The sequence below is a fragment of the Moschus berezovskii genome, chromosome 1, assembly GCF_049115385.1.
Source record: "Moschus berezovskii isolate FMDL1 chromosome 1, NW_MosBer_1.0, whole genome shotgun sequence".
Lineage (NCBI taxonomy): Eukaryota > Metazoa > Chordata > Mammalia > Artiodactyla > Moschidae > Moschus > Moschus berezovskii.
The window spans coordinates 105,036,556-105,059,178 of NC_142460.1; the positions used below are offsets into that span (position 1 = coordinate 105,036,556).

At 40.6% G+C, this 22,623-nt stretch overlaps 1 protein-coding gene across 1 annotated transcript; it reads right to left on the reverse strand.

The window, feature by feature from the left end:
• Nucleotides 1-13,481: 13,481 nt before the first annotated feature.
• LOC129550894 (5-hydroxytryptamine receptor 3C-like) lies at nt 13,482-18,613 on the reverse strand. Its single transcript, XM_055418708.2, has 9 exons — nt 18,547-18,613; nt 17,149-17,315; nt 16,654-16,698; nt 15,827-15,936; nt 15,406-15,575; nt 14,922-15,082; nt 14,221-14,425; nt 13,800-14,015; nt 13,482-13,684 (listed from the first exon to the last, which is right to left on the reverse strand). The coding sequence occupies exons 1-9, from the start codon at nt 18,611-18,613 to the stop codon at nt 13,482-13,484; spliced, it is 1,344 nt and encodes a 447-aa protein (XP_055274683.2).
• Nucleotides 18,614-22,623: the final 4,010 nt, after the last annotated feature.

Below are 22,623 nucleotides of genomic sequence, written 5' to 3' on the forward strand. Positions count from 1 at the left end.
ATAACATGTTTCATGTGTACAACATTATTTTTCTACTTCTGTATACTCTACCACCAAAAGTGCTCACCACCAAAAGTTTAATTTCCATCTGTCACCATAGAGTTGATCCCTTTACCCATTTTGCTCTCTCTTCTCCACAATCCCTTCCCTTCTGGTAACCACTACTCTGTTCTCTATATCTACATGTTTGTTTTTATTTAATTTGGTTTCTTCATTTATTTTGATTTTCTGTTTATTTTTAATATTCCAAATATGAGTGAAATCATCCAGTATTTTTTCTTTCTCTATTTGACTTTTTTCATTTAGCATAATACCCTTAAATTTTCTTCATATTGTCACAATGGCAAGATTTAATCTTTTTATGGCTGAATAATTTCCTATTATATATATATATTATATATATATACACCACATTTCCTTATCCATTCATCTACTGATGGACACTTAGGTTGCTTTCATATCTTGGCTATTGAAATATGTCATAATAAACATAGAGGAGCATATATATCTTTTCAAATCAGTGTTTTTTAGTCCTTGGATAAATACCCAGAAGAGCAGTAACTGGATCATAGTGTAGTTCTAGTCTTAATTTTTTGAGAAATCCTCCATGCTGTATTCCATAGTGGCTGCAACAATTTACATTCCCACCAACAGGGTATAAGACTTCCCTCTTCTCCACATCCTCACCAGCACTTATTTCTTGTCTGTTGGATAATAGCCAATCTAGCAGGCATGAGGTGATATCTCATTGTGTTTTCAATTTGCATTTCCCTAATATTAGTGATGTTGAACATCTTTTCATGTGCCTGTTGACTATCTGTATGTTTTCTTTGAAAAAATGTTTATTCAGCTCCTCTGCTCATTTTTAAATTGGGCTGTTTTGGTTTTCTGTGTTGAGTTGTCCAAGTCCTTATCGGATATACCATTTGCAAATATCTTCTCTCATTCCGTAAGTTGTTTTTCGTTTTATTGAGGGTTTCCTTTGCTGTGCAAAAGCTTTCTAATTTGATCCAATTCCATTTGTTTACTTTTTGCTTTTGTTTCCCTTGCCTGAGGGGACACATCTAGAAAGATATTGCTAACACTCATGTCAAAGAGCTTGCTGCCTAGGTTTTCTTCTAGAGAGTTTTATGGTTTCAGGTCTTTCACACAAGATTTTAATCTATTGTGAGGTAGTTTTTGCGTATAGTGTGAAATAGTGGTCTGGTTTCACTTTTTTTAGCATATGACTAGTTTTCCCAGCACCAGTTATTGAAGAGACTATCCTTTCTCCATTGTATATTCTTTGCTCCTTTGTTGCAAATTGTTCACATATGCATGGGTTTATTTCTGGACTCTCAATTCTCTTCTATTGATCTATGTATTCCACCCCTGCCGCCCCCAATACCATGCTGCTTTGCCAATACCATGTTGCCAATACCATTACTATAGTTTGTAATATAGTTTGAAATCAGAGGGTGTGATACCTCCGGCGTTGTTCTTTTTTTCTTGGGATTACTTTGGCTATTTGGGGCCTTTTGTGGTTCCATATAAATTTTAGAAAAACAAAAAACATTTTTTTTATTTCTGTGAAAAATGTCCTTGGTGTTTTGATAAAGATTGCACTGAGTCTGTAGATTGGTTTACGTAATAGGAACATTTTGACAGTGTTAGTTTTTTTCCAGTCCATGAGCATGGAATATCTTTCCATTTCTTTGTGTCTTCCTTAATTTCTTTCAAGACAATGTCTTATAGTTCAATGTATAGGTCTTTTACCTCTGGGGTTAAAGTTATTCCTGGGTGTTTTATTCTTTTTGTTGCAATGGTAAATGAGATTGTTTCCTTAATTTCTCTTTCTCCAAGCTGATTGTTAGTGTATAGAAGTGCAATAGACTTGGGGGTTTTTTTGGCCATGCTATACAGCATGTGGATTCTGAGTTCCTCAGCCAGGGGTCGAACCCATGCTCCCTGCATTGCAAGCATTGTCTTAACCGCAGGACCACCAGGGAAGTTCCAGAAATGCAGTAGATTTATGTATATTGGTTTTGAATCCTGCAACTTTACTGTATTTATTTTTTCTAACTTTTTTTTTGATGGAGTCTTAAGGGTTTTCTATTTATAAAATCGTGTCATCAGAAAATAGTGACAGTTTTACTTCTCCTTTTCCAGTTCTGATGCCTTTTATTTCTTTTTCTTGCCTAATTGCTCTAAGACTTGCAATACTATGTTGAATAGGTGGCAAGAGTGGGTAACCTTGTCTTGTTCCTGATGTTACAGGGATAGCTTTCAATTTTTCACCATTGAGTGTAATACCAGTTGTGAGTTTGTCATATATGGGCTTTATTATGTTGAGGTACATTCCTTCTATATGCATTTTATTGAGAGGTTTTTTTTTTTTTTATCATAAATGGGTATCCAGTCTTGTTAAGTGCCTCTCCTGCATTTATTAAGATGATTGTATGGTTTTTATACTTCTTTTTGTTAATGTGATATATCATGTTGATCACTTTGCAGATGTTGAATCATTCTTTACATCCCTGATCATGGTGTGTAATCCTTTTAATATATTGTTGTATTTGGTTTGATAATATTTTGTTGAGGTATTTTGCATCTATGTTCATAAGATACATTGGCCTATAATTTTTATCTTTTTGTGTTGTCTTTGTCTGGTTTTGGGGTCCTAGTGATGTTGGCCTTGTAAAAGGAATTAGGAAGCATTCTCTCCTCTAAATTTTTTTGGAAGAGTTTGAGAAAAATGGGTAGTAAATCTTTTAATGTTTGGTAGAATTCACTTGTGAAGCTATCTGGTCCTGGTCTTTTGTTTTTTGAGAGCTTTTATTTTTAATTTTTGCGTAAATATTTATTATGCATCTCACAAAGGCAGACCTCCTTTTAACATAATCACAATACTAATAATATTCCTGTAATATCTTAAAATATATAAGTAGTGTTCACAATTCCCTAACAGATCAGTTTTTTAAATTAATTTATTTTTAATTGAAGAATTATTGCTTCACAGAATTTTGTTGTTTTCTGTCAAACCTCAACATGAATCAGCCATAGGTATACATATATCCCCTCCCTTTTGAACTTCCCTCCCATCTCCCTCCCCATCCCTCTCCTCTAGGTTGATACAGAGCCCCTGTTTGAGTTTCCTGAGACATACAGCAAATTCCCCTTGGCTCTCTATTTTACATATGGTAATGTAAGTTTCTATGTTACTCTTTCCATACGTCTCACCCTCTCCTCCCCTCTCCCCCTGTCCATAAGTCTATTCTCTATGTATGTTTCTCCATTGCTGTCCTGCAAATAAATTCTTCAGTACCATTTTTCTAGATTCCGTATATATGCTTTGTGAAAGTCTCATAGTCGTGTCCGATTCTTTGTGACCCCATGGACTATACAGTCCATGGAATTCTCCAGGCCGGGTTACTGGAGTGGGTAGACTTTCCCTTCTCAGGGCATCTTCCCAACCCAGGGATTAAACCCAGGTCTCCCACATTGCAGGCAGATTCTTTACCAGCTGAGCCACAAGTGAAACCCATATATGCGTTAGTTTATGATATTTATCTTTCTCTTTCTGACTTACTTCACTCTGTATAATAGGCTCTAGGTTCACCCACCTCATTAAAACTGACTCAAATGTATTCTTTTTTATGGCTGAGTAATATTCCATTGTGTATATGTACCACAACTTTTTATCCATTTATCTGCTGATGGAGATCTAGGTTGCTTCCATGTTTTAGATATTGTAAATAGTGCTGCAGTGAATAATGGGATACATGTGTCTTTTTCAATTTTGGTTTCCCCAGGGTATATGCCTAGGTGTGGGATTGCTGGGTCATATAGTGGGTTTATTCCTAGTTTTTTTAAGGAATCTCCATACCGACTTCCATAGTGGCTGTATCAATTTACATTCACACCAACAGTGGGAGAGCATTCCCTTTCCTCCAAACCCTCTCCAGCATTTATTGTTTGTAGACTTTTTGATGATGGCCATTCTGACCTGTGTGAGGTGATATCTCATTGTAATTTTTATTTGCACTTCTCTAATATTGAGCAATGTTGAGCATCTTTCATGTGTTTGTTAGCCATCTTTATGTCTTCTTTGGAGAAATGTTTGTTTAGGTCTTTTTCTCACTTTTTAATTGGATTGTTTGTTTTTCTGGCATTGAATTGTATGAGCTGCTTGTATATTTTGGAAATTAATCCTTTGTCAGTTGTTTCATCTGTTATTATTTTCTCCCATTCTGAGGACTGTCTTTTCATCTTGCTTATAGTTTCCTTTGCTGTGCAAAAGCTATTAAGTTTAATCAGGTCCCACTTGTTTACTTTTGTTTTTTCTTTCCATTACTCTAGGAGGTGGGTCATAGAGGATCTTGCTTTATGTCATCTAGTGTTCTGCCTATGTTTTCCTCTAAGAGTTTTGGTTTTTGAGAGCTTTTTGATTACTATTTCAACCTCTGAACTTGTGATCACTCTCTTCAGATTTTCCATTTCTTCATGATTCAGTCTTGGAAGGTTGTACAATTCTAAGAATTTGTCCATTTCTTATAGGTTGTCCAATTTGTTGGCATATGGCTGTTCATAATATTCTCTTATAATCTTTTGTATTTCTGTGGTATCTGTTGTTATTTCTCCTGTTTCATTTCTGATTTTGTTTATGAGGACCTTCTCTCTTTTTTCCCTTAGTGAATCTAGCAAAAATTTTGTCAGTTTTATTTATCTTCTTGAAGAACCAGTTCTTAGTTTCATTTATCTTTTCTATTGTCTTTAAAATATCTATTTCATTTATTTCTTCTCTGATCTTTATTACTTTCTTCACTCCACTGACTTTGGGCTTCATTTGTTCTTCTTTTTCTTGTTCTTTTAGGAATAAAGTTAAATTTTTTGTTTTAGAGTGTTATTGTTTCTTGAGGTTAGATTTGTATTGCTATAAACTTCCCTCTTATTACTGCCTTTGCTGTATCCCATAGGTTTTCGTATATTGAATTTTCATGTGTCTTTTGGTAATTTTTTATTTCTCCTTTGATCTCTTCATTAACTCTCGGTTGTTCAGTATCAAATTGTTCAGTCTCCACATATTTGGAATTTTTTTCCAGTTTTCTTCTTATAGTTGATTTCTAGTCTCATACTGTTGTGATTGGGAAATATGCTTGATATGATTTCAGTCTTCTTAAATTTATTGAGACCTGTGTCTCAACAAATGATCTGTCCTTGAGAAAGTTCCATAGGTACTTGAGAAGAATGTATATTATGTTGTATTGGATAGAATATGCTATACAAATCTTTATTAAAAGTTTGGTCTAAGGTTTCACTTAAGGCCATTATTTCCTTGTTGACTTTCTGTGTGCGTGACCTATCCAAGTCCTCTACAGTTATTGTGTTGCTGTCAATTCCTTCCTTTAGGTCTGTTAATTGTTTTTTATACTTTGATGTTCCCATGTTAGGTGCATATATAGTAATCACTGTTATGTATTCTTGATGAATTTTACCCTTTATCATTATCATTTCCTTCATTTAAAAAATATTTATTTTTCCTCTTCCAATTGTTTCTAGAATTCTATCTTTGAACTCAATAATTATCTTGTCCATTTCCTTCTATTTCTTATACATTCTTCATCTTTGTCTATTGAGTTCTTTAGCTCCAGAATTTCTGCTTGTTTCTTTTTTCAGAGTTTTCATCTGTTTAATAAAGTATTCCTTCTGTTTATTAATTTTATTCCTGAGCTCATTAAACTACCTTTCTGAATTTTATTCTAGCTCATTGATTTTCTTCATGACAATTATTTTGAATTCTCTATCAGTTAGATTATTATTCTGTGCTTTAAGTTTGATTTCTGGAGAATTGTCATTTTCTTTTTGTGGTATAATGTTAACTGATTATTCATAGCACCTGATGAACTATTCCTCTGCCTACTCATTTGAAGCAGTGACAGATTAGAAGTTAGAGGCTCTTCCTTTTTTCTGGCAGGTGGTGCTGTAGTACAAGTTTTTGGTTTTTCTTAACCTGGGCTGCCTTTGGTTTCATTTGAGAGCCAATACTTTCTACCATCTCTGTAGCAGATGTGGCTCTGTACCTTCGTTGTAGCGTCTTATGCCTCTGGGGTCGTTGCTGCCTTGCTTCTGCCAGTGCTGCTGTCTTGCCTCCTGTTGCACTGGGGTGGTGGGCCCTTCCCTTGCCACTAATTTCCCCTGAGTCACAGGATCCACCCCATGGTGGGAGAGCTAGGATAAGCGGGAGCCCATATCACTCAGGCACTTCTGTTCTGGCTGGTGTTTTAAGGTTCATGGGCTCTACCACTGCAAGTCTTGGGGGAGGAGCCTAGAACATGGATGCTTCAGTGTCAGGAAGGACAGGGTCCCAGGCCCCACTGCTGCTGCTGCCCAGTTATCTGTGGCTGCTAGAGTTGTGTGTTGCCTCCCCTGCTGCTGCCATATCCTCTAAGGCTGTGGATTCAACTGCCATGGCTAGAGGGCAAGGATTGCAGTCACCAATTCTGCTGTTCCCTCGTTCTTCCTTGATGTGTTCCAGTCTACCCTCTTTTAGATGTACAGATGTTTGAAATTCTGTGGCATCCTGGTGTGTTGGGCAGGGGTAACTTTGTTGAATTTTGGATGTCTTACTGTAGATTGAAGGGGAGAGACAAAGAACGATTTATTTATTTTGGGTTGTGCTGGGTCTTCATTGCTGCATGCGAGCAGTCTCTAATCGCAGCAAGTGAGGGCTTCTCTTCGTTGTAGTGCACAGGCTTCTCATTGCAGTGGCTTCTCTTGTTGTGAAGCATAGGCTTTAGGCATGTGGGCTTCAATAGTTGTGGCACTTGGGCTCAATAGCTGTGGCTCTTCGACTGTAGGGTAAAAGATGTTCAGTAGTTGTGGTACACGGGCTTAGTTGCTTCATGGCACTGTGATCTTCCTGGACCAGGGACCGAACTTGTGTCCCTGCACTGGAGGTGGATTCTTATCCACTGTACCACCAGGGAAGTCCCACAAAGGAAGCTTTTGACTTCACCATGTTGCTGACATCACCCAGTCAATTCTTTAATATGTATCCCTTTTTATATTTGTACAAGAGTCATAATTTTGCCTTTTTTTCTGAAAATTGTCTTTGTACAGTATAATCCCTAGAGTTTTTTCAGATTTCACCAGCTATACCCATATTCATTTGTGTGTGTGAACAAGCTAGTTTCCTAGGGTTCCAGTAAGAATCAAGGAAATCATGACAGCTTTGGAAAGTCCAAAGTCTGATGTTGGCCACAGTGAAGACTGACAGCCTGAGTTAAGAATTATCAGAGCAAAATGGGATAAATCTTTTGGTGGGGATCATTCTGGATTCAGAGTCTAATGCTTAGTTTTTCATGTTCAAGAATTATTATATTTGCTTTCCTTGGCTATTACCTGGATGTGTTAAAACATAGGATTAAGAGTTAGACAAAATTGGATTAAAAATGGTTCTACTGCTTACTTGCTATATGATCCTGGGGAAGGATCTTACTCTCTTTTTACCTAGATGTGTGTGCTGTGTGCTAAGTAGTGTCCAACTCTTTGTGACTCTATGGACCTTAGCCCACCAGGCTCCTCTGTCCAAGGGATTCTCCAGGTAAGAATACTGGAGTGGGTTGCCATGCCCTCCTCCAGGGGATCTTCCTGACCCAGGCAGGGATCAAACCCGAGTCTCTTATATCAACCTGTATTGGCTGTCAGTTTCTTTACCAGTAGTGCCACCTGGGAAGATATCTATTGCTAATATCTGCCTCATAGTATTGTTGTGAGGATCAAATGAGATAATGACTATAATGGGCTTGACATATAGAAAGTACAGTTGACCTTTGAACAACATAGGAATTGGGGCACCTACCCTGCATAGTTGAAAAATCTGCTTATGACAGATTTCTTATCTGTGGTTCTGCATCTGTGGATTCAACCAACCCCAGGTTCAACCAACCTTGTACTGTGTAGTACTGCAAAATTCACTATTGAAAAGATTCTGAGGACTTCCGTGGTGGTCCAGTGGCTAAGACTCCACACTCCCAATACAGGGGTCCCGGGTTCAATCCCTAGTCAGGGAACTAGATCCCATATGCTGCAACTAAAAGCCCCTCATGCCACAGCTAAGATCCAGCACAGCCAAACAAATAAAAGAAAGAAAGAAAAGAATCTGTGTAAAAGTAGACCTTCTCAGTTCAAACCCATGCTGTTCAAGGGTCAAGTGTACTCAGTAAATGATGGTTATTATTGTTAAAACAACTTTTTTATGTTCAAACCAAGGAAAGGCCTAAACCAACAACCTTTCATGAAAACTGCAAAAACCACTATGTCTTTATTTTACTCTAGACCCATTAATACTCAAACAAGCAGAGTTCTTGCTCAACAAGAACAAATGGAGTAATAGTTCATCAACCCATTAACTTCAACAGTAGATCAATGATGAAAATCACAGATGCATGTTAACTGATACCTGTTCTTTGTTTTCTTTGCAACTTTTATATTTATTTTCATGTAAGAAATAATTTACGATTTATAAGACTATTCATATAAATGATTTTACAGATCAGAAAAAAATCCAACAATGTGTCCAAATTCTTGTCAGGAAAATATGTGTAATGTAGGTGTGATCTTCTGACATATCTTAGAGTCACTAATGATATCAGAGGGGTCAGTAGTGTCCCCACTGGAGGGCTACCGGTAAGAGACTCCTGAAGGGCTGACAAATCCAAGACCTTTCTTCAGGTTTTCCTTTCAGCTTTGCATATCAGCCAACTCCAGTATTCTTACCTGGGAAATACCAAGGACAGAGGAGCCTGGTGGGCTACATTCCACGGGGTCGCAAAGAGTCAGACATGACTTAGCAACTAAACAGCAGCTTCAAGGACTTGCTGATACAGGATTGCTAAAATGAGGCATTTGTAAACTAAAATTTGCACATTACTCAAGTGTCCTCAGGATTCAAGTTAGGCACTCTGCTAAGATCCTCTGTTCCCTGGGAAAGTTAAAAAGCTCCTGCCTGCAAGCAGACACCCTCATGTCAGAATTCTCTCAGTTTCTAGGGGTTTTTGTTATCAATGCATTAGCAGCATTGACCTGAGGTGGGTGAGGTGCTATTATTGCTTTCTGATAATGATCTGGTAGCTTTGTTTCATCATCATCTATTCAGTGTCATGTGAATTGTTTGATTTTCTCCTTCAAGATGCTTCAATGCACATTTGCATCAAAAATAGTTTTAGCAATCCTATATTAACAAAACCTTGCTGCTGCTGCTGTTTATTACCTATTTTAAAGTGTATAGGGCATTGTTTAATTAAAAAGACTCATGTAAACTCATATTCTCTTATATAGTATAAACAAATCCATATGTAATTATAGCAGTAAATTTGCTGAAACTTTAAATTTTGTTCCTTTTCCATTCTATTATTATCACCAGTTCTTTTTTGAGTGAGGCATTATGTATGGATGAGTAAAATAGATTCCATGATCGACACTGTTCTAAATTCTTTGAGGAGATTATTAATGCTTACCCGCACAATACTTGAACACTGTATAAGAGTAACAAAGTAACCAACATGGGACTCTCCCTCCAGTTTCTCAACTTGCTCATCCAGAGGTCCTGGATACCTTCATCTACTTCCATAAATGTAGAGCCTGTTTATTATGCTACATCCTAACGTCTCCTGATGAATCTATCAGGATGATATCCCAGGACACAGCTCATGATTATCTCATCATTCATTTCTTGGCTGGCACAAATGTCATTTTCTCAGAGAGGCTTTCCTTGAGCACTCTGTTTATCGGTGTGTCATTCCTCTGTCCTGTTACCCTGTTTATTTTCTTTAGAACAGTTATCAGTATATCATATCAATAATGTCCTCCTGTCTCTTGAGTCTTCTCCCATTTGTCTTATTCATTGCTATATCCCCAGCACCTAAAAAATATCTAAAATATAGGGAAGCATTAAGTAAACTAATGATTGGTAAATAATGAATGAGTTCTTTACTCATTCATTCATTTCACATTGCTATTCTGGGGAGCAGATGACTGGAAGGTCCATAGAGGCAGACGCTCTCATTTAATCCTGATGGCATGTTGCATGTATTGGAGGTCTACCTGCCAGCCAACCAGTGGGGATTATCAGCTACCCCAGCCCACTATTTTCTTCTTCAGTTGCAACAATTGAAGCAGGGCTGCTCTTCATTGCATCCCCCAACCTCCTCCATCTCAATGGGAAAGAGTTCAAGGCTCTGGAAACTTGTCTTTGGTGTAATGTTTGAATCCCCTTCTCGTATCGAAGAGCCCTAACTGGTCTGACTGTGAGGATTTCATATAATTAGAAATGGTGAAATTTGTGCGTGAGCTAAAGCTGTGAGTGATGTCAACATATGAGAAGCATGTAGAGCTGAAAAATGGGTAGGGAGCTGAGGTCTGTGAGCCCCTGGTGAGTCATCCAAAGGTCAAGGAAGGCCAGGGGCAGACACTGATGAAAGTTGAATATATGTATCTGGGAATCAGAGAGTCTGGGAGATGACAGTGGGGAGCAGTGGAATGAGAGAATAAGCTGGAAGTGGTGAGCAAAGAGAATTTTGTGGGGTTATTTATTTTTTGGTGTTGTTTAATACCTCTGTTGAGATATAATTTACATACCATTAAATTCACCTACTTGAATCACACAATTCAATGGTTTTTAGTTTATTTGCAGAGTCATGCAATCATCACCACTATCTAATTTTAGAACATTTTTTTTATCATCCCCCAAAGGAATCCTGTACTCATTAGCAGCCACTGCTCTTTCATCTACCCCTTTCCCCACTAAGTCCTAGGCAATCACTAATCTACTTTCTGCCTCTATGGATTAGCATATTCTGGATATTTCATATAAATAGGATTATATGATATTTGGTCTTTTATGACTGGTTTTCCTTTTACTTTTAGCATGTTTTCAAGGTTCGTCCATGTTGTAGCCTGTATCATGTGCTTCATTTCTTTTTATGGCCAAGTAATATTCCATTGTATGGATATATAACTTCTTATTTATCCATTCTTTAGTTGATAGACACTTGGGTTGTTTCCACTTTTTGGCTATTATGAATAATGTCACTGTGAACATTTGAGTACAAGTTTTTGTGTGGACATATGTTTTCATTTCTCCTGCGTATATATCTAGGAATGGAATTTCTAGATTATGTAGTAATTCTGTGTTAAACACATTGAGGAGCTGCCAAACTGCCAAAATCTTCACTATTTGCATTCTACTGGGACTTTTTCTGACTGGTGGTTTTATGAGTTTGTTCTGAACACTTGAGCCACCTGAGTACCACCAAAATGAGCATGTTGGGATTTTGCCTGGATCTCACTATTTAACTTCTGCTGCACAAACCTCTGGATCCCATGAGGCCCACTTGCTATGCTGCTAAGTCACTTCAGTTGTGTTTGACTATTTTCGACCCTGTGGAACATAGCCCACTAGGCTCCTCTGTCCTTGGGATTCTCCAGGCAAGAATACTGGAGACGGTTACCATTTCCTACTCCAGGGATCTCCCCAATCTAGGGAGTGAACCCATGTCTCTTACGTCTCCTGCATTGGCAGGTGGATTCTTTACCACTAGAGCTACCTGGGAAGCCCAAATTTTGGGACATAATCCTTTTCCTAAGTTAAGAACCCATCTTCTCATTGACTTTTCTTTTTATGGCCATGACACACAGCATGCAGGATTTTAGTTCCCTGACCAGGGATCAAACCTGTGCCCCCCGCACTGGAAGCACAGCACTCTAACCGCTGGACTGCCAAGGAATTCCCCTTATCATTTGTTACGATTTTACCTAAATGCAACCCCAGAGGTATATTGTGACCAGGCAGTCCTGTCAGGCCTCTGGTCCCTCCATCTGTTCTTATATTCTATTCATTGCTTTCTCCGCACGAAGCTTTCCTAACGTCTAGCCCAGTAGTTTCAGCTCTAGCTGCACATTAGAATCTCCTGGGAAGTTTTCAAACATAACCAAAGCTCATGCCAAAGCTTCTGATTTAATTGGTCTAGGGTGAAGGTTGGGTTGTAGGATTATTTGAAAATTTCCTCAGATGATTCTGACATGCAGCCAGGATTGAGAACCATTGCTCCAGCTAGAAGAGTCGTTTCTCCTCTGAACTCCATAGCAGTTTTTTTTTCTCTCTCTCTATCTCCTGTTGGCTGCTCTGCCCATGCGGTGGGTCTTAGTTCCCCAACCAGGGCCCCAGCAGTGAAAGCACTGAGTCCTAACCACTGGACCACCAGGGAATTCCTGCAGTTTTTCTTTAATGGTGCTCAACAAAACTTTAAAAACATGTTCTACATTTCACTGAAGTTATTTACACATGTATTTTATTTCTCCAGCTATGCCACAAGCTTTTTGTGCTTCATTCTTCAAATCTCCAACAGGGTTCAGTTCAGTTCAGTCACTCAGTCGTGTCTGACACTTTGTGACCCCATAGACTGCAGCACTCCAGACTTCCCTGACCATCACCAACTCCTAGAGCTTGCTCAAACTCATGTCCATCAAGTCGGTGACACCATCCAACCATCTCATCCTCTGTCATCCCCTTCTCCTCCCGCCTTCAATCTTTCCCAGCATCATTCAGGGTGTTTTCCAATGAGTCAGTTCTTCCAACAGGGTTACCCAAGGACATTTGTTTATCCCCTCATCTGGCCTCAGTAAACATTCATTAAGCACAGAACTATCCCTGAAAAAAGAACTAAAAATAGCAAGAACTGCATGACCTTGAGCAAGTTATAGAACCTCTGAACCTCTCGGAAAAGACTGGGTTACAGCCAGTCTTGGAAAAGACTCGTCTCCCACTGGCATTATCATGGAACAATGCACAGGAGCCAGCCTGGCAGGAAGTCATCTGAGGTCTTCCTTGACCACCCTCCTAAACTTGCAGCTCCCTCCCTGCATTGCCCATTCTGCTTCCCCTGATTTGCTTTTTCTCCTTGGCACTCAGCACATACTCTGTGTTTCACTTCTCTTCTTTACTGTCAGTCTCCACCCACCTGCAATGTAAGCTCCCTGTGGATAGAGATTTTTGCCAGCCTGGTTCACTGCTGTATCTTCAGAATTCAGAATAGTGCCTAGCAGGTAGTAGATGCTCAGTAAATATTTGTTAAAATAATAAGTAAGTATTTTAGCCTATTTTTAAAAAGAGGTTTAATCCCTGTCCTCTACTCCAACAACATGAATTACTTTTTGGTAAATATTTGGTAGATAGTCTTTACTATAAAGCCTTTCTTTTCCAATAAAAATTATATTTCTAGCATAAACATGTATATCTGAATTGTGTTTTGGAAATATAATGCCATTTCTGAGAGCATCGATAGTGGTTCTGTTTAAGCCCAGGGAGGGTTGGAGCAAGGATCATGGGCACATTTTTGGGACTGTTGTATGTGGACTGGAGCAGAGGAACAGGGTCTGGGATGGTTAGTGGAAGCCAAGGAAACCTGAACACTGGGTGTTCTTGCACCATTAGAACTCTAATCCTAGGTGTTCCAGAGAACAAGGACCGTGGTGACAGAGGTGGCCAAGAAGAGCAGGTAGATGCGGAAGAGCAGGTTGTCCATCATGTGGCCAAATTGCACCCACAGGTCAGTGAGCTGGGCCCTTGTCAATCCTGAGCCCCCATTCAGTTCTGCCTCTTTGGGTCCCAACTCCTGCCCTCCCAGTTTTCCTGGCTCCTTCAGTCCTATGGGGAGGACAGAGATACAGCCATGAAGTGGGAAGGAGACAGGATTAGAGAAATGGGAGAATGGGAAGTTGGGCCCAGTGTAGACAGGGTGAGCAGTGCAGACTTCTCTTACCAGACAGGTGGGTGGATATGAGGCCCAGGCCTGTGTTTTCCTTCTGGGGCACAGTAGGGCAATGTGTCCTTGGGCTGGTGTGGTGCAGAAGCAGGGAGTGGAGCCAGCGAGGCATGAGTGGGGGCTGGATGGTGGCCAGGTGCAGCAGGTAGGTGATAAAGATGGTCTCCAGCAGGCTGAGCACCATCAGGGACAGACACAGGGAAAAGTAGACACCTGGGTGGCAGGAAGGAGCACACTCGGGTGAGTCAGGTCCAGAGGGACCACCAAGCCCCCCTTTCTTCTGTCTCACACCTCAAGCCTTTTCTAAAATGACTGCACCTTAGCTGCCTCAGCAGATCTAGCCAGTTCACTCACCTACCCTGCCTATGTTTTTTTTTTTTTCATTTTTCATTTCCCAACTGTGAGGTAGGGGACATACTAATGAGGGAGGTGCCAGTAGCAGGAAGTAAGTTACTGATATTGAGCAGGAAGACGTTGTAGCCCAACAGGAGTGTCATCTTGAATGGGGCACGGTTCTCGCTTTCTGCCGGCAGGTAGAAGCTGAGGGCATCAATGGCGACTAGAAAGCTACTGGGCACCAGAAGGTTTATGACGTAGAGGGTGGGCCTGCGCCTGATGGCCACCTGGTGGGGAGGGGAGAGCAGAGAACCAGGTGAAGTTAGAACTGAAGTGAAACCAAGGGATGAGTCCAGTCCCTTTCTTTCTTTCTTTTTTTTTTGGTCTGCACCATGCAGCCTATTGTATCTTAGTTCCATGACCAGGGGTGGAACCTGCACCCCCTGCATTGGAAGTGCAGAGTTCCAACCACTGGATCACCAGGGAAGTCCCACCCCTTCCTTTCTTGATGTCCTCACTCCAACAGAAGCTCTTTCTGGGAGGAACAGCTTTCATGTGACAAATAGGACTCCCCCATACTCACTGAAGAAAACCTAGGCCAGGGCTGATAGGTTCAGAGATGGGGGTTGCTTTGGGGAACTTGGGAGAGAGGAAGGCTATGAGGGTTATGGTGCCCAGGGACTTTTTGGTCTTAGGGCAAGTGGTGAAAGGCTCTGAGACTTAGAAGGGTCTGATGAGGAAGATATGGGGGATGGAGAGTTATGCTGGAATCTCTGGCCTTACATAAAACATGATCTGGTCAAAAAGACTGGTGCCCACAGACATCTTCGGGGTGGCCTTGTTGATGCCCAGGAGCTCCCACTCTCCTTGTGTGCGGCCAAGGTCACGTGAGTCATCCATTATCTCCCACACTTCCTTGTCCATGCCCAGCAACATGCTTTCCTCTGCAGGGGAGGCAAACACTCAGTTCACATCTGCTCAGCACCCACTTTATGCTGGGATTGCAGAAATGATTCGATAACTGTTTTAGTTACCTTTTCAGCTAGTCCTGTAATGTGACTTCCTTGCTGCCCAGTTGCTGCCTTTCAATTTGGGGCTTTTTCAGGAAGTTTCTAAAGTTCAACTTCTCCCCACTATCCACACACCTGCAACTAGCAAATACTTCACTATCCCCTTTTATACATAAAAAAATGACTTGACCCTTGAGTGTTTTTTTGTTGCCCCACTGGTTGATCTCAGTTTACCCCAGTTACTCACTTCAGCTCACCTGTATAGAGTAACGAGCTAAAGGTGAGGGTGCAGTTCTGCTGGTCAAATGGGAAGTAGAAGATGTCCAGGTTACAGATGCTGGTCACTCTCATCGGTTTGTTATACACAACACGACCATCATTAGACACATATGCAGAGAGGCCGTCCGGGGTCTGATCCACATCCATGCTAAGTGGCAGAAATGGGGGCAGGCATCTGTTTAAGTTTGGCTCTTAAGGCAAGGTTTCCCAATGCTGCCACTCCGCTATCTTTTCTGGCCACCGTTTTCTCATTTCTAGGGGAGAAGTTGATGAGCTGTGACTGCACTCCTCTCTGAAATAAGCCTTCAGTGGCCCCACTGCATGGGTTTGCCCTGCACTGCCCTGGCCTGCTCCTTGCAGAAGAGTCTTCCCCCAGCTTTTCCCAGCCCTGATACTCACGATTCTACAATGAAGATGTCTGGGAGCCACAGGTTCTCAGCTGTTATGGCGAGTTTTTTGATATCACCACATTCTTCTGGGTCCCAGCTGATAAATGGGTGATTCCAGATCTAGGACACAGGGCACAGAGAGATGGTTATGGCTCAGACTTGAAGCTAGTTTATATCAGCATTTCCTGCCCTTGAGTCCCTTAAAATATACATACATATGTCTGTACTTTTCCTAAATGTATGAACTATGGGTGTATGATAAAACTTCAACAACTCCAGATAGATATAATATTAAAAAAAACCCTTTTTCCCTCCTTAATTCACTCCAACTCAGTTCATCTCCCCAACTCAGTCCCATTATTAACAGTTTTGTATACGTCATTCTAGAAAAATACATATTCCAGCATTCATTTTTATTTACCTGGAATCATACTGTGCACATTGTTATACATGTTACTTTTTTATTTTTTTAAGCCACATTTCCTTTTAAACTCTGATTCCCTTTCTCTCTCTGGTGATAATGTCCCTCTTCTCTAGTTTACAAAGTCTTATTGGCTTTTTGCTTCCTGCTCAAGGAAAATCTTAAGCTGGGGTGCTGAATACATTTGAGCCTTGAAGCTTACTTAGGGGTTTCCAACTATACTGCCCTTTTTCTTCCTGTTTTTTCCATCTGAATTTCAAAGTTGATTGGCAACCCAGAAAGCTATCTGTCATCAGCACTGGCCCCATTCTGGTTGTATTTCCTTGGGCACTGTTAATTTCAACAAATGTGATTTTTGCAAACAAAGCCAGAAAATCAGGCAAGGAGAAAGAGAGAAAAAAGCTGGGCTTACATACCAACTTTAACCACAGAAATGATGTCAACAGCTGGAGTTGTGCATCCTGATTAAAAAAAGAAATCCCTGTTCAAGATCATTAGTGCCATGAAATCAGGTCCTAGTTGACCTCTTCCCTTTGTTTCCTAAGTGGTCCCATGTGATAGTTCAGTTTTTCAATTACAAGTCTTGAAAGATAGTTCAGAAAAATTCAGGTTGCACAGAAACTGTAAGGGGAAAAAACAGCATGGGAGCCCATTGGGAATATATATATTTATTTTTTAAGTGGAATATTCCTATAAGGGCAGGATTCAAGGACAAATGTTCCCTGCAAAAATGTCACTGCAGCATTCCCTGTCATGTCTCTCCACCCCATAGGATGAACATCTAACTTGTACAAAATCCATTAAGGAGGCTCATTGCTCACCACTGTACAGCTGTAATGTTGGACTGACAAGGTAAAGAGTTCTTGTTTTCTATTAGCAACCTATAGAAAAATATAGCAGTCAAAACTCACCACTTCCAGGATGGCAGACAGGGTGAAAGAAATGTTGATACGAGTAGGGATGCTAAAATTGATAACTGGACGAAAATCCTTCTTGTTAAATACAGACTGGAAGACAGTGGGGTCTACTCCATGCTGGTCAAAGCCCGAGCAGTTGATGGTGAAAGTGTTTGCCCTTCCTGTAGAGAATAGAGACCCTGTGAGATGGAAATAGGGCTTTTGTGTTTTCCTAAGTGAGAGGAGTGCCAGGGCTGGGACCTGAGAGCCTCTCTACAGAGAAAGAAAATGTGGACCTTCTTGGGGCAAGATTCCCAAAGGCCAAGTTCTTCCTGCCAGGGCTGAGGAGGATGGGCTGGTGTGGTAGGCAAATGGTGGAAGTTGATGTGGTGAGCTGAGTCAGGGCACAGCCCTTTCTTCCTGTGCTTTTGGTCCCACATAAAGCCTACCCAAATCTGGTATGCAAACTGCCTCTCTGGGGAGGCCTATTCCTTCCATAGTGGTGACCCTAAAGTTTTAGCCTTTGTCTGACCATACTTTTCTTCTCTCTAGCTCTATTATGATTCTTCCTTGTATGTTCCCTTCCTGCTTTCATGTTTTCTCATTTTCTGAAAGGAAAAATTTAGAGACAAACATCCTAAATGTGGGAACTTAAGGAACGTGGCATTCAATGTGAATTTATTGACTACCTACAATGTTCTCTGCTCTGTGACCTTCTCAAACTCAGTGATTTCCTCTAAGATCTATGGGAGGCATTTTCATCATCACCATCTTGATAAGATCTCATTGATCATCCACCATGTGGCTGGTGGAGCTATATGATGAAATGTTAAAGTCCTTCTGCCCACCTCCCCCGCACCCCAACCCCAGGTGACTGTGGTTATTCCTGTAGCTGAACCCAGCCTTTTCTTTCCCATGTCTCTTTTACATCTCCCCATTCCAATTATCTTATGAGGTATATCTCCAAACTAAGGAGAAACATATCTGGGGGGAAGCACACACTGTCCTTTCCCTCCACATCACCTCTCTACCACATCTGCCAAAATGAGGTGGGAAAGGAGTTATGTTATTGTCAGAAGGACCCAAACTACCCTGTTCATAGTTACTAATCTGGGAGAAAGGACAAGTTGAACATTATTAATATAAAGCAGTGGAATCAGAGAGGCGGTAAAATGGAAAAACAGACAATTTGGTAGATGCCTATGCAGGCAAATGAGATGGGAGCTGTGTGTTCTGATTAGTGAAATGGGGTTTTCATCTGTTTTCCAAAGGAAACCAAAACATAGACACTACAGAGAAAAGAAATGTTTAACCCAACTCCTTTTGGTGCTTTCTAGTTCTGGGGAATGAGAGGGTTTCTGGAATTTTCCCAGAACAGTATTCCCGTCTTTCCCTGTTCTTGTCTCATCTTACCTTGAAGCAGAAGGTTGGCACTGAGGCAGAGGAAGAATCCCCCTGTAGTGGACCACCACCCTTCCATCCTCCTCTTCTGGATTCTTCTCTGGGGACTCACCAGGAACCCCAAACCCTGGAACTTAAAACAGCCCAGACCACACCTTGATTCCTGGTTTTAAGTGCTGCTCATGACAGCTGACCACTCCCTAGTGAGAGGCTGTGGCCAGAGAGGTCACAGCAGAGTGTCCTGCTTTGCCCCTCTCCAAGAATGCCTTCTGAGCTCCAGACAGGGAGAAAATTGGGCCAAGACTAGGGGAGAAGTACTTGTTTAGCATCTTTGTCTAGATAAGTGGTCTCAAATTTGAGTTACAAGGACCTTTCAGGAAAACTGGAGGACTTGGGAGATGGGGCAGATGAGGTCATTAATTAAAGGTATCATCAAGTCCTCCTGGAACGAACTGTGCCTCAGAGAAAGTGTATGGACCATCAGGAAGGGATGAGTGTGCTCTCTTGTGATGGGGCCACTTGCTGATTTCACAAGGCAGGAACATGTAATTATTTTGTTGCAGACCTAGAAATATAGCCTTTATCCATCTTAGGACCTTAGGGATTACTGTCAATACTGAGTTAAGAAGCTTGCTTGAGAGGTTAAGCTCCTTTTTTGGTAGCAAAACCTATCGGAACTCTGTCCCTACAGCTAGCACCACAATACAGGTTTGCGTCATCCCTTGTTTACTATTGGAATAGCTTCTTCATAAGGTTTCCTCTATCTAGTTTTCCCTAACCTGATACTTTATTTTGCCATTCTCCTAAAATAGAACTCTCCCACTTACCTTTCCTTTCTTAATGTCTCTAAAGGCCTACAGCCCTGGCATCATCAGGTAATGTTTGTGAGTTGAAAAATCATTTGGAGGTTTGTGTGAGTGTCTGAAAGCACCTCAAGTGGTTCTGATTCATACTCACTTTATTGAAAACTTTGGGATGGGCTATATTGAGATACCACAATCAGGATATTGCTATTACTATTGATACATTCAAGATACAGAACATTAACTCCAGGATCTTTCATGTCACCCTTTTATAGCTATAATCACCTCCCTCCCCATTACTCTATGACCTATGAGAACCACTCATTTGTTCTCCATTTCTATAATTTTGTCATTTCAAGAATTTTATATGCAGCTGTAACTTTTGTACATCTTTTTGTAATGGCTTTTCTCACTCAACAAAATTCTTTGGAGATTCATCCATATAGTTGCCTGTATCAGTACCACCCCCTTTTCACTGCTGAGTAGTTGTCCACAGTATGGATGTCACACAGTTTGTTTTTTTACCTGGTGAAGGACTTCTAAGTTTTAAGGGAAAACACTTACTTTGGACACCGAATATGTGTTTTTTTTTCCTTTCCTCCTCATACTGAGCCATTCTGACATTCGTTATCCACAGTTAGTGCAGACCCCACAAGTAAAAGTCTCATTCCCACAAGACTGCCCCCTACTTCAGATGCCAATTACAAGCCTGGCTCTCCCACACTTCTGAACAACTGAGTTCCCATAACTCCATCCTCAGGTTTGATGGTTTGCTGTAATGGCTCACAGAACTCATGAAAACACTTGTGTTTACTGATTTATTATAAAGTATATAACAAAGGGCTTCCCTAGTGGCTCAGATGGTGAAGAATTTGCCTGCAATGTGGGAGACCCAGATTCGATCCTTGGGTTGGGAAGATCCCCTGGAGAAGGGAATGACAACCCACCCACTCCAGTATTATTTCTTGGAGAATTTCATGGACAGAGGAGCCTGGTGAGCTACAGTCCATGGGATGGCAAAGAATCGGATGTGACTGACTGCCTAACTTTTTAACTTTTACATAATAAAGGATACAGATAAACAGCCAGATTAAAAGATATACAGGGCAAGGTTTCGAAGGGTGCTGAGTGCAGGAGCTTCTGTCTCTAAGGAATTGGGGTGTGCCACCCTCCTGGCACATGGGTTTGTCAATCCAGAAACTCTTCAAACTCCATAGTTCAGGGATTTCTTACAGAAGCTTCATTACATAGGCGTGATTGATCACTAACTCAATCTGCAGCTCCTCTCCTCTTGGCAAAGAATGGGGATTGGAGCAGGAAGTTCCAAGCTTCTATGGCTTGGTCTTTCTAATGACCTGTCCCTATTCTGAAGCTATCCAGGAATCTACCAAAAGCCACCTCATGAGAACATCATCCAGGAAATTCTGAGGGATTTAGGAGTCTGTGTCAGGAACCCAGATCAAAGACCAAATATTGAACAAAAGATGTTCCTAATACAACTATTGTTCAGGAAATTACAGTTTTAGGATCTCTATCTCAGGAATTGGGAGCAGAGATCAAACATATTTTTCTTCACAGAGTTGTTTACAGTTTTTGTCTATTATGCATAAAGCTGCTAGAAATATTTGTTTTCTGGTTTTTGTGTGAACGTAAGTTTTCTGAAATAAATACCCAAAAGTGCAATTGCTGGATTGTTTGGTTGTTTTTGCCACTTCTCATGGTCCACAGTAGTGAAAGCCTGAAATTCTAATCACTAGGCTATCAGGGAACTCCCTGAATATACAGTTTATTTATTTATTTGGCTGTGCTGGGTCTTTGTTGCGGCATGTGAACTCTTAGTTGCGACAGGTCGGTTCTAGTTCTCTGACCAAGGATCGAACTCCAGCCCCCTGTGAGCGGGGCGTGGAGTCTTAGCCACTGGACCACTAGGGAAGTCCCGTGGGTGTAAGTTAAGTTATTTTACCTCTTTTCCTCAGTTCTTCATCTATAAAACAGATAATTCAGTTCAATTCAGTCGCTCAGTTGCGTCCGACTCTCTGCGACCCCATGAATCACAGCACGCCAGGCCTCCCTGTCCATCACCAACTCCCGGAGTTCACTCAAACTCATGTCCATCGAGTCGGTGATGCCATCCAGCCATCTCATTCTCTGTCGTCCCCTTCTCCTCCTGCCCCCGATCCCTCCCAGCATCAGAGTCTTTCCCAGTGAGTCAACTCGTTGCATGAGGTGGCCAAAGTATTGGAGTTTCAGCTTTAGCATCAGCCCTTCCAATGAACACCCAGGACTGATCTCCTTTAGAATGGACTGGTTGGATCTCCTTGCAGTCCAAGGGACTCTCAAGAGTCTTCTCCAACACCACAGTTCAAAAGCATCAATTCTTCGGCGATCAGCTTTCTTCACAGTCCAACTCTCACATCCATACTTGACCACTGGAAAAACCATAGCCTTGACTAGACGGACCTTGGTTGGCAAAGTAATGTCTCTGCTTTTTAATATGCTATCTAGGTTGGTCATAACTTTCCTTCCAAGGAGTAAGCATCTTTTAATTTCATGGCTGCAATCAGCATCGGCAGTGATTTTGGAGCCCAAAAATATAAAGTCTGACACTGTTTCCACTGTTTCCCCATCTATTGCAATAGCTTTATCGTATTGTTATAAGGATTAAATAAGGTCATAATTCCAAAATGCTTAGAACAGTGCTGGTACATAATAGCATGATATAAATGTTTGTTAATAACAATTTCAGAGAACACAGTCTCACTACTACTAAATTTTGAAACATGCTTATAGGCTACCTATAGTTGATTTTTGTAAATATTCCAAATGTACTTGCAAAGGATGTATTCTCCAATTGTTAAGTGTAGAGTTCTATATATTCTTATTACATCTAATTTAACTGTGTAGTTAAAGTATATTATTTTTTCAGTATTGTGTTGTTACCGTGAAATATATTGAAATCTCCTATTATAATACTAGAACTGTCACTTTATCTTTGTAATTCTTTCCAGTTTTGCTTTATATATATTTGAAGCTATTTTATTAGATGCATTCAAATTTAAAATGTTTATATCCTCCAAGTGATAGGATAAACATTTTCTCTTTATGTTGAGATTCTCTTTATTCTGAATAATTGTTATGTCTTAATGACAATTTTGTCTGATGTGGCTAGAACCATTCCAGCTTGCTTATAATTAGTATTTACCTTACATGTCTTTTCCTATCTTTTACCTTTAGCTTTTCTGTGTCCTTTGGTTTTAGGTGTGTCTTTTTAAAATCTAACTAAACA

Excerpts from the sequence above, each read along its gene's own strand:
- LOC129550894 (XM_055418708.2), bottom strand. The coding sequence starts at position 18,613 with ATGGAAGGGTGGTGGTCCACTACAGGGGGATTCTTCCTCTGCCTCAGT. Across the intron at positions 15,937-16,653 it reads CATTTCTGTGGTTAAAGTTG|ATCTGGAATCACCCATTTAT; the intron begins GTATGTAAGCCC and ends CCTGTGTCCTAG. Across the intron at positions 15,083-15,405 it reads TAGCTCGTTACTCTATACAG|AGGAAAGCATGTTGCTGGGC; the intron begins GTGAGCTGAAGT and ends CCTCCCCTGCAG.